General features: G+C 39.4%; 1 protein-coding gene across 1 annotated transcript in view; it reads left to right on the forward strand.

Moving 5' to 3' along the window:
• Positions 1-12940, forward strand: part of CPNE4 (copine 4) — a gene marked incomplete at both ends in the record, with an annotated part of 195749 nt that overhangs the window by 86326 nt on the left and 96483 nt on the right. Inside the window, 2 exons of the mRNA XM_080338586.1 lie at positions 6473-6544; positions 10582-10656. Coding sequence (XP_080194712.1) covers positions 6473-6544; positions 10582-10656 — 147 coding nt within the window. The remainder of the gene's footprint in view (positions 1-6472; positions 6545-10581; positions 10657-12940) is intronic.

Here is a 12940-nt window from a genome sequence, read left to right on the forward strand (position 1 = left end):
CTCATCTCATTTTTTGAAGCCAAGCAATGCTGAGCACAACACAGTACAAGCAAAAAGATCCCATACTATTCATTGAAAGACCCAACACAGTTGTTCCTCCCTAAAAATGTGAAGGACATCCCAAGAAGGCTTAAACAGCGTTCATCCTCTCTCTACAAGCTGTGAGGTGCAGGCAAAGAGGATGACAGTAAGATAGAGACAGATTTCTTAAGATTTCTTATAGAGTGGGTTTGTAGCATTTAATATTTTAGTAGCTATTAGTTAATTTATCTAGAGGACAACTGACACTATATTACAGGAATTTGAAGAATACCCTTTGAAAAGGAATATGTTTGTTCACTTTTCTAAATTGAGAAAAAAAAATGAAAATATGGAGGGCTGATACAAGGTTGAAGACTCCGTTTTCTCAGTTTGGGATATTAACTGAGGCCATCTTAAGACATTAAATCATAACCAATAGCTAAGGCAAAATGCTTGGAAAAGACAACTGCAGGGCACAGAATTAGCCCTTGCTGAAGTTTAAGAAGCAGGGAGGAAGCAGAGCTGTGGTATTGTGAAATGTAAATCATTATATCACAGATAAATGGAGTTTGGGGCCTATCTGGCCCCACAAACTTCACCACAGGGAGGTGTGCATGCTGTTGTAAATAAAGTAGAACGATGTTTGAAAAAATATGCTGGTAGCCAAGTGAAATATGCCACTGAAGCACAGACAGTGTGAGAAAAAAGATGCAATTAGCTCGGAGAGGTTCAGTAGAGGATCAGTAGGTAGTCTCACATCTAAAGGTGCATGGGTTAGCAGTGCAAAAGCAGCTAGAACGCTCATGAGCCTTAAGCTGGACACTAGTGCATGAGCTAAATGTGATGGCAAAACCATGGACAAGTCTGAGAGCCTATGATGGTCATTCTGCAGCTAGAGAGTGCCCAGGGGAGGAAGGGAAAGTAATGCTTGTTGAGTTAGAAGCCATATCGAGCCATGAGGCTGATCAGGGATGAACATCCACCGAAGCACAGTTAGATGTCTAGAGAAGAATTTGCAGATTTTTGCAAGGGTTGGTGAGAGGTTCAGGAGAGACATTTTTTGAAAGATTGTAACAGCTGCTTTGCTTGATATATCCACACAATTCTAGTGAAAGCTATTAGAAAAACGCTCTGTTTCTACATGTACCGTTGCTGTTTGGTGGGAGATTGTGTCTGCAGAGTCGAGGTTGTATTTTGTGTGGCACCAAGGGCTCTGCACTGGACAGGTGAATGCATTTGATGGTGAAGACTCAGTCTGTGTAAAAGGCATTTGGATCCAGGGAAAAACGCTAGTAAAATGTGACTTGGTGACTCTTTGCATTCCTGAAAATAGTTGGGTCTGCTAGAAGAAGGTTTAGCAGCTGTGCAAGTCCATATAACAGGAATAACACATCTGAGAGAAAAATGAATTAAGAAATGATTGTTCAGCTAAAGCTAATTGAGTATTCCAGCTGGCAAGAAGAGATACAAAGACTTCTTGGAGTTGTGTACTGTGGAAGGAAATCTGTGCCTAACCTGGCTGTCTAAATAACTAAATTTGGGGTTCCTGTAAGAAAGTCCAATGGGCAGAAGAGGTCTGAATAAAGAATTAGAGACTTTGAAGGAGATATTTAAAATGATCCTAACCTTCTAGTTTTGTAACCACAAAGCTAAGTTGCTTTGTGGTGGTACACTCTTACATGTCACTAGCAGAGTATTTACCCAGTCCTTGGCTCTGTCAAAATCACAGAGCAGTGGTTCACATGACACAAGAGTTAATAAAAGTGAAGTGTCATAGCACATAAATATAAAAGGAGCTGTGGCCATTGTCTGTGGACATTTCAAGAAGTGTTTAACAAAAGAATGTAGGTGTTATGTCCAGAGATAGGCATTATGCAAGTCAATTTAATTGAAGCAAGTAAATAAACAAAAACCACGCAGCCTTCTGATCTCAGGGGAAATGTGGAGTGTGACCATCAGGCCTCTGGTTCAGGGTGTCACCTTGTGAGATGGAGTTTGTGCTATTGAAAGAACTTCAGCCATCCCCAGCTGTCAATGGAAACAGGACTTCTCAGTACGATATATGGGATTTATCTGTTCCTGCCAATGTTAAATCACTAGGTTAAAAAGCCATATTGAAATTTTCTCATTAGTTTGATTTATGAGGATTAGGAATTCTGTATGATATTATTGAAAGTTATTTCTATATTTGGTTAAGGAAGGACCATATAGAGAAATATATTTTAAAAGGTTCTTGCACAACCATGGGTCATTAAATTTCACAGCTCACCTTACACAGTGGTGATTAATCATGACTTGGACACAGGAGAGAGCAAACCTTCATCAGAGTCCTAGTCTCTGAGTGACTGCTGAGCAATGCACTGTACACAGCTGGTGTCAGTGCCTCAGTGCTTTTATCCACCTCACAGTTGCATCTGTTCATACTTTTAAAATAAAAAAAAAAAAGCACAATTTCTGTATTTTAAATTGGAAATAGGATCAAAGAGCAATATGTGAATCCAGATTTAATTACAGCAATATAGAGCCTCTGTTCAGATCTGTGCTTAGCCTATTTGGGCTTGTATGTAATAAGGCAAATTTATTAATAGATCACGTTCAAGGGAATTTCCCACCCCTGTCTTACCATGGAGCTGATATCCCTTAGTACTATAGACAAGAAATCTAGTTGAGATGATATTCTGTTGAGATTATTGCATATTTGATAAATAGGAATCACTTCATGTGCATATCCTTCTCTGAAGACATTCCAAACATACCTGGACACATTCCAGTGCAATCTGCTCTGGGTGAACCTGCTTTGGCAGGTGGGTTGGACTAGATGATCTCCAGAGGTCTCTTCCAGCCCCAACCATTCTGTGATTCATTGATATCCTCCCTCTGAAACACAGCAGCAGCTTTTACATTCTGTTCCTATTCACACCTCTTGAAAATGTATTCAATATGATAAGGACTACTAGGCACATGGCTGTCTCAGACCAGAACTGGATAGTAGCTTATATGTAGGGGTAGCTGCAAATAAACTTCATTCCTAAGTCTCTCTTGGCCTCATTTCCTAAATCTCTGCATCCATTTGTTCACCAGTAAGTCATGCTTCTGACAAAATGTTAATGAAGAAACCTGTTCTGGAAATGTAACGAGGTTTACTAGGCCAGAATGGAATGCTGCTATCTGTGTTTTGGAAAGAAGAGAGACATTTACTTTCTGCACTTCTTCACATCAGTTTTGGACTTTTTTCTCTGAAGCTGAAGTTTTAAATTGCAAGCTTTCGAAGTAGGAGTCAAACCAAATTCCTGACAAATGGAAGACCTGTAGTTAATTACCTTCTTGTTAGCCATTTTGCAACTTCAGCCATCTCTCTAACTCTGAACTTAGAAAAGTGCTTTCTAGGCCCTCAAGTTGTCATTGTTCAGGACTTGCTGTCTGGCAATCAGGTCAGCAAATGCTTTTTGTGATAATGTTCAGAAGATTTGCACCGATACACAACAATAAATATAATACATAATTGATGGCAGCTTCTTTAGAACTGGTTCTTTTAACCAATGAGAGCTGGTTTGTACAGCACACGAACAAAAAGGGCAGTTTACTGCTGAGGAAAATAGATTCCTTGACAGTTATTGCAATGATAGTCTGCAGATCCTAAATCGCTAATTACAGATTGAAGCAATGATGTTGGCACATTGTTGCCAGATGGAAGATTCATTTTACTGGCCACTTAATTAACAACTGGTAAACAGTTGCACCCAAATACACATATTTACATATGCTGACTGCTTACTGTGTCACAATGATGCTGATGGCTTAGAGAATGAGTCTTATTAGTGTGAACTATTAATGGGAATGTCAGAATAAATTATCTTCTCTGGAACTGCGAGCCCTCTATCTGCCACCCTCATGGGACCTCCTGAGCTTCAGATTTGTCTGCCTGATGCCTCTTGAAAGCTGGGAGCTTTCCAAAGCAGCAAAGGGAGCTGTAGCAATTTGGGTAGTTCAGGGGGAGAAGTCCTGCTGTTTTCTAAAGGAGAATAGCTGAAGGATAGGTTCCCATCTAAGTTTTATCTCATACCAGGTGTACACATGTAATATATCTGAAAAAGCTTCTGGTACACAATACTCCTAGCTTTCTGTGGAAGAGCTTAATGTGTTTTACAAAGCTGTCTGTGTATCTTGGAGAAGGGAGAGAGGTCACAGAGATAAATGTGCCCTGCTCCCCAGCTGCCATAATTAATTGTGAGTTTGGTACAGAACCCATAGTTTAATGATAAATTAGGAATAATCTGTCATATTTCTGAATTACCCCTCATCTGAGAATCTCAAACAAGGTTTTATAAGTTGTACCTCACAGTTCACAGGAGCACAGTGATTTTTATTTGAACCTGTTAAGGTGGCAAGAAAACAGAGATATGGGTGACTTAAGGGGTCACAGCAAACAATTTTTCCAGGATCCTAGGGAAGAAAAAAGGTCATTTGAATCCTGGCAGTACTGGTCATCTTACCAGTACTCCTGTCTGTTGTCACCATTGACCAGTACTAGTGGTGAAATCCAAAAGTTAATTTAGAAAAGTGAGATGATGGCAACAGGCTGGCTTATGGAAGGCAGTTGAAAAAAGACAAGTGTTAAATTATTCACTTAAGTAACACCAGCTGCAAAAATGCAGGGTAAGAAGCATCTGGCAATATGAAATGGTTGTAAAATGAACATTAGTTAACAGTATCATCGTGTTCTTAAAATAAGTCAAATGAAATTCTGGAGTGTATCAGCAGCATAGCTCACAAGGCATGAGAAGCTTGGTCAAAAAGGAAAGGTAGGACAAACTTAGGTTCTGTAGTCTAAAGAAGACTGTGAAGAGTTGATATTAGTCTTCAGATTTAAAGATTGCCTGGAAGAGGCAGGGAAAAAGTTGGTTCTCCTTATTCATGGTACATTGGACAGAAATAATGGCTTAAACTGCAGAAAATTGGGTTAGTTGTTAAGAAAATATATTTACAGTAAGGATAATGAACACCATGATAAATTTGCAGAGGAGGGTGTTTCCCTCTGCCTCTGGATATCTGTAGGAGCTGATCAGACACATATCTGTCCAGTGTAGCTGACTCAGGTATAACTGATCCTGCATTAGGACTGGGAAGCTGGGCAAAGTGGTTCTGAATGTCCTGTCCAGCCCTGTGGCAAGCCCGTTGTCCAGCCCTGTGGTGGCTCTTCTCTCTCACATTTAAAGCCCAGTTAAAACTTGTTTCTGTCCTTTTCATTCCCTGAGGGTAGCTGAGGATAATCTGGAAATGCTACTTTTCCTTTTCTGCTCAATTCAACAAACTGATGGGCAGGACAAACATGTTTCCTCGTGATGATGTTGAGCTAAAATTTACATCCTATTCACTCCTATCTCACAGTACCTTTTTTTGCCTAGCTGTGACTTTGTATTACACTCCTCCAGCTCTGGCCATTACCTACTGGTGTGGTTTATTGCTGAAATGTGTATGATGCCCTGTACTCTAATGAGGGGCCTGGAGCCATTCTTTTCGCTTGATAATTTCCTCTCTTTTATGACTAAAACATCTGTATATTTTGCCAAAGATGTCTGTTTATGGATCATTTTATTTGAAGTGTTACAGATGGGAAGTCCAGATGAACTTTTCCAAGTAATGTTGAATGGGATAAAAGAGTTTCTAGTATAAAAGTCACAATCCAGAGGTTAGTGTTTTTTTGAGGGCAGAAGCAATCTTTTGCTCAGTATCTCCACAGCACCTGTTACAAAACAGTCCTGGTACAATATTGTAATGTTAAAAATAAATAAATATAATCTTTTGTCAGTGTCACTCTGATAACATTTATATGAAATACATTTATAGATTTGTCAATCGACAAGTTCATTTGCAATGTGGAGTTCCAGGGGAGGTCTGGTACCTGGTAAATAAGGGAGATAATTTTGGAACTAAAGCTATGGGGCAGATTGTTTAATTCTGTCCTGAGTTTGGAGTTGCTGATATTCTGAAATAAAAATAAATGCCTTCTCTTTGAAATGGACTTCAATTTCCTATAAAAATAAATGAGGTTTGGAAACATCTCTGATGGGTTTGCTGTGTACAGCTCTCTGTGTATGGTATTCTAAACCTACTTAAAGTTTGCTTCTGTCCTGCTGTTGCCATCACGGTGATATTTGAAGCAAGTCTGAAGTGGAATTTCTGCTATTCTGTTCAACTCAGTGAACTCTGTTCTTCCCATTCTGCTTGACCACAACTGCTTGCTTTGTCCTTCCAGTTGCATCTGATCTGCAGGCTTCCTGAAGAACCTTTGTTCTCAATCATGGTCTTTCTCTGCTAACTCTGATTGTGGATGAAGACACTAGCTTGATAGAAAAAAAAAAAAAAAAAGGCAACATAAAACTGAAATGACAATAAGCCATGTATTTACTACAGATTCTAATTTTTCCCCTCTGTTTTTATTTTTGTGCAGATTGTTTCTCAGAGGAAACTCTCCAAGTCCTTACTCAAACATGGAAACACAGCAGGAAAGTCATCTATAACAGTAAGTCAGTCTTAAATACACTCTTATTTTCCTGTTATTTAGAAACATCTAATGTGATTAATTCTCCCTAAAAGCATCCTGCTAAGTAACCAGAACAACCCTTGATTGAGAAATGTATTTAAATTGTTTGTTTAACAGATTACTTGTACTGTTTCTGAGAAATGCTTATTGTATGGAAATAGCTACAAGTAATGTATGATTTGTACAAAAGCCATGATATTTACTACTAGTACATTTAAGGTACTTTGATGACAGCAAGAAACTTGTGCTGCTTGATTACTTTAAGTTGAAGCTTTAGAACCTTTAGAAATTCATTCTGACCTGCTTTGATACACTAAGGAGTCTGATATTTCTCAGCCTTTGGGCTTTTTCCAGTTTCTAAATAACACAACAAAAAAAAATTAACAAACACAAAAACAACCTCAGAAAACACACACATACCCAGCAACACCAAATGCAGAAGTTTGATGAGATTAGGTATTTTAGCTGTGTTGTAATGTAATTACAGACTGGATAGTTATAGCAGCCCCATGTGTATCTTGAAATCTGCAAATCAATGTGTTACCTCTCTTTCATCTTTCTCTTTGCTGGCTTGTTTGGGAGATCAAGCTTGTCTGCAATGAACTTAGCATGCTTGTGACATTTGCAGCTCTGCATTAAGACAAAAACTATAATAAAATATTCTTCTTTGGGGATCTATGCTCTGTTGCTTCATGGGGTTAAGAAGGATTTTTTTTCCTTGATGTGTAATTAGCCAGATGGGTTTATTTTGGCTTGATTGTTTGGATTTTTTTTCTGCCTTCAGCCACAGAAAAGAGCAGACTAAGAAATTATGCTTTCTGAGAGCCCAGGGAATTTTCTTTCTTAGATGTTATTCTTAGTGCCTGGCTGGGAAGGGATTTGCTTAAATGCATAAGGTGAAACTCATTTTTGGCCTGGGGTTGGAAAGGAATTCCCTATTCTTCTGTCTGAATAGAACCAGGACAGAGTTTTGCTCTCTAAATAACTTGTGGTTTCCCTGCTGAGATTATCTGGGCATACTTCATCTTGTCCATCCCCATGGTGTTCTGGACCCACCTCCTGCTCTGTGAGGGACATGAGGGAGTTTAGTTTCGTGAAAACAAAAATGCAGTAGCTCAACTGAAATCATTAAGCTTGCTAGTAGTGTTCTGGAAAAAAAAATAATGCTCTGTGATATACAGAAGATGAGAGAAAATGAGTTAATAGTCCCTGCTGGCCTAACACTTGATGATAACCATGAACCATGGACCTTAGTTACTTGCTTTGGCTTCCTGCGAGTGGTACTAAAGAGCAAGGCAGCTTTACTGAAAGGGGAGAAAAGTGAACTCAGATAAAAAGTATTGTGTGAGAAGTTTGCTGTCTCAACAGAATAAGTCAAAATCAATATGTATCATTATTTCTGGACCTGGGGTACATACCAGGTGTCTGTCAAGTATGGAAGCTACAAAAGCTAGTGTCCTGACTTGCTCAGTGTAATGAATTTTGAGTTTTTTGTAGGATTTTGAAAATTCCTGTCTCAGCATATTTTGCTGGAATTTTACTAGCACTTTGACTGTATAATGTCTCATCAGTACAGTGTTTTATATTCTGTGGGATAAAAACAGAACCTCGATCAACTTCTCCAGTTGGACATCTGTCAAACTTTGTAAGACAGAGTTTATTATTTTCAGTTAAAAATATTTATGAAACTTGGTGTGCAAACTCCAGAGCAATGTTTGTCATATACAGCTTATGACCTTTTAAACCATCAAAATACATGGAAGTGAAATGTTGTGTCAGACTCTATGGGCCAAATTTCCAGCATGCTCACATTTGCCTAGAACATGTGAAACACCACATACGTGCTTGTGTGATGGTACTTTCATGTACAGTTAAGCATCTTTGCCCCTGCATGGCTGCATGTGAATATTTTCATAGAATCATACAATAATTTTTGTTGGAAGAGACCCTCAGGATCGTCGAGTCCAACCATAATGTAACCTAAATCTAACATTAAACCATGTCCATAAGAACCTCATCTAAATCCCTTTTAAACAGCTCCAGGGATGGTGACTCCACCACTTCCCTGGGCAGCCTGTTCCAATGCCTGACAACCCTTTCTGTGAAGAATTTTTTCCTGATATCCAATCTAAACCTCCCCTGGTACAACTTGAGGCCATTTCCTCTTGTCCCCTCACTTGCTACTTGGGAAAAGAGCCAAAACCCTCCATGCTACAACCTCCTTTCAGGTAGTTGTAGACTACCTGATAAGGTCTCCCCTCAGCCTCCTTTTCTCCAGGCTAAACAGCCCCAGTTCCCTCAGCTGTTCCTCATCAGACTTGTGTTCCAGGACCCTCACCAGTTTTGTTGTCCTCCTCTGAACTCTCTCCAGTACTTCAATGTCCTTATTATGATGAGGGTCCCAAAACTGAACACAGAAGGAAATACCACAGTTCATTGCTGTGAGGTGTTACAGCCAGAATAGTCTTAATGCCCCACCGTCCCTTTGGAGGCACCTTTCCTCTAACGTAGGCTTGCCTGCAGGCCCTCAGAGGTACCTCCTCTGGCATGAAGCACCTCCTTCCAAGAGCATATCTCCAGTTGTGTCCTCAACAGCATCCCCTTCCCCGTGCTTCCTCTAGGATCTTCTTTAGGGTGACCTCGCAGGCCTCCCTTTGTGCCTCCTGCCTCTAGCAGCTGCCACCCTTTCTTAAATATCTGTATACAGAAGCACCATATGCACCTCTGATCAGTTGCTGTTTTGGGATGCAGTTTGTAGCTGCTGCCCACTGCCAAACCAGCCAGAGCCAGCTGTGAGCAGCACGGGACAGTTCACAGCCTTCCCACACAGGCCACCTTTGCTGCCCTTGCTACCAAAACCCTGCCAATGCAGAATCTGTTAGTTTCTGTCCAAGAAAGAAAAAAGGTCTTAACAAATCCCGATGATACTGAAGTTTGTTGAGCCTGTAGACAGCCTGGCTAATTCCTGGGAGCAGCATACAGTAAATCATCCTGCACTACAGTGCTCTGACTACAGCTCTGACCTCAGCAGACTTCAGCTGGTTTGAAGAATAGTTGAGGGGTGCCAGCTCCCCGAGCACCCAGACTCCATGTGGTGGGCATGGTCTGAGCCTGGCTGAGGAGCTGACGTGGCTGCCAAGTGTGTGGCCGTGGGTGTGAAACACCCAGGAAATAGTTTCTTTTGGGCCATCTGGTCTCTGGGGAGAATATTTACAATAGGGAAAGATAACTGTCAAATAGAATGTAATGTGATTTGTTTCAAAGGACCTTCTTCAGTGAAATATCCCATGTTTGGTTAATACCTTCTTTCCACTGAAGCATTTAAATGGCCTGGTCAGAAAGGCTGTTTTGGTTGGTTTTGTTGGCTTTTTTTAACAGCATTGCACAGCACAGTGACTGACATCACTGTCAGCATAGCTTATGCCATCTGAAATAGTCATTCTACATTATTTAATGTTATTTTCTTCTGACTCAGTCTACAGTAAATGGTTTTGCCAATGTAGCTGTTGCAGAAAAACTATACCAGGGAGAGCTCTCCTACTGTAAATGTGCCTTTCATAGAAACTAATGACAGGTGACTTCACTTCTTTTTCCATTTAACTTGCCAAATGATGCTGAAGCAGCATAAAAATAGTAGAACTTTTTAATGGGTTCTTTTTGTCCGCTTGGACACTGTGAGGCTGTTGAATTCTCTGTTGTCCTATCTGAGGAAATGTACTTGGTCAGAAGAAAAGTATCCTTGGTGGATGTTGAGGTCTGTCCATTTATAGGTGATTGACAAGACATAGTCGTGCGATACACAGTGATTCAGGTTTTTAGGCTTAACATGGTGCCGCTCATCAGCTGAGCAAGGGATTCACTGAATGCTCTTAGCCCTTCCTGATTGCAAAGAGAAAGATAGTAATTTGAACCACGCTTCAGTTTCCTAATGGGGTTTACAGTCTTCACACTGGAAAATGGCATCTTTCTCCCCTTTCATTACACCATGCAAAACTCAAATGTAGCTTTCCATTTAGGTGATTGCTGAGGAATTGTCTGGCAATGATGACTACGTTGAACTTTCATTCAGTGCACGGAAATTGGATGACAAGGTAAGCTACTTGATATTAACCTTCCTGAAAGATATAAGAATGCCTGCAAATATAATTTGATGATATTTTCCCTGACAGATATTTTTTGCCTTGTATTATTAAACACATCAGAGATTTCAGATGAATGTTCACAATGAGGCTTTCCTCAAGTTGCAAAGTAATTAAAAAAAAAACTCAAGGGAATCTAATTAAAACCAAGACAATTTAATTACACTATATAATAACACTATAACTAAGACAATGTAATTATTTAAGATGCCACAGATCAGAAGTGCTTAGAGAAGCAAGCTTTCTAAAAGTAGTCAACAATGTTATAGTTGAAGTAAGCATCTTAAAATAAAGCTAGAAAACTTCATAACAGCTCGGTGATGAATCACATTTTGTTCAACAAAACATGACTTGAATGTGAGGAAGAGACTCCTGCCTATTTGTTAAAAACTTTTTCCCTCTTTAATAAAAAACCTGTCCACTGGCTAAAACACTGCTCTTAATTATAAGGACTACTTCTGTCTGAAAATATCCAGTGTTGTTCAGCAATACACATATAATAAGCACTTCAAGCAATACACAGCTCAAGAAACCCAGACAATTGCTTGTAAAGCACACTTTCTCTTATTTCATTATAAGAGAAGACACATAATAATTTGAGGTAATCTGGGTAATATCTTTGTAATTAATAGATGTCGTAAGACTATGACTCTCTTTAGATAATAGGGCTTTACATGTAATAGAAGATCAGATGTTTACAATTGTACTCTACCACAATATCTACCATTACTTCCTATATATAAAGCTGCTTCTAGTTAGAACCATATGGTAACCCTACACAAAAGTTTATGATTCTAATGCTATAAGCATGTGCTTCTAAACATTGGATATGTGAGTAGTTTAAAATCAAATCAGTGTGAGTACTTTTGGATATATACATACATTAGATTTTCAAAATCAGGCCGTAACTGATGAATCATATTTTCAGTTGAAACTGCCAGGAAAGCTCAGACATGCAGAAAGTACCCGGAAAGATTAATGGTACCAGACTTTATTTAAAACATACAGGTAAATATCATTTTTGTGCTCAGGATCATTAATAATCAGAAATGATCAGGACCTTAATTTACTTCTCATCTGAAAGATGAATTACTTCTTCATTCAGAGTTGCTGGAGTCTTAGTGTTTCTGAGTAACTTAGTTTATTTAGGTGTCAAAATATAGATTTAACAACCTATGTATAGACAGACATCTTTGGGCCCAGTGTCCAAATTTGTACAAAAGTTTCTTTCTGTTCCACATGCTGTCACTTCTAGAAAAAGGAAAGGAAGTGTACAACATAATAAACCTTCACTTGGTTATACCATTTCCACAAATGTGAAATGCCATCTAGTCTAGATAATATAATTACTTACGGCTTTTGTTGATATAAATTAAAAGGATACTGCCAGAATGTGCTTCTGAACCAGTTCAGTGTTGTCTGGGCAACAGCTTTAGAGAGTGGTTGAAACACTTTATGGAGATAAACTAAGGAGGATCATTCTGAAATATTGGAAGAACATCGTAATTCTTACCATTTCAACGTGTTCACTCAAGGTGGGCTTCATCTAATAAAAAATTCGTGCATGGTGCAGTGTGCAACCCAGGCAATGACTCATCGTATGATATCTGAATCAAAACTCCTGTCTTTAGCTGATGAAAATCTCTGGAAGCCTATTACAGCTGAAAGAAGTCTTTCAATTTCCTCCAGCTAGAGATGTAGCTCTAAACCTGGCTGAACCTTGGCTTACCTCGTTTATAAGAAAACACTAGTGCTTTTGGTATGGCTTATAATGAATTTTGGCATCAGTAGCTGCAAGGCAGTATTATTAATTATTGTTATTAAGGTTTGAAATTACTTAAATTGTATAGTTCAGGCATTGGTGAAAAAGTATGAGTGACCCGATGTCACATAAAGGTCAAAAAAAAAAAATAAATCAGAGAACTGAGAAGAGCCCATCTTGTGAAATCCTAAGCATGGTTTTGCATGCCGCTCCCTGCTCAGAGGAGTGGAGACCTGAGTAGAGATGTAGCATCAGAGAGGCAGACTGAGGGCTGGAACTGGGCTGGGAGTCCCCTGAAAGACAGAGAAAGGCTGTAGCAGGAATGGTTTACACTCTGCTACACAGGGTCACTTTTGTAACCCCAGGGGTTCCCGCACTGGTACCTGTGGGGGTGGCAGAAGAGAAGTCGAATCCAAATGTCTCACAACTTGAGGATAAGAGAAGGGGTAGAGGGAAGTTCTGGGTATGCTTTAA

The sequence above is a fragment of the Nesoenas mayeri genome, assembly GCF_963082525.1.
Source record: "Nesoenas mayeri genome assembly, chromosome: 2".
Lineage (NCBI taxonomy): Eukaryota > Metazoa > Chordata > Aves > Columbiformes > Columbidae > Nesoenas > Nesoenas mayeri.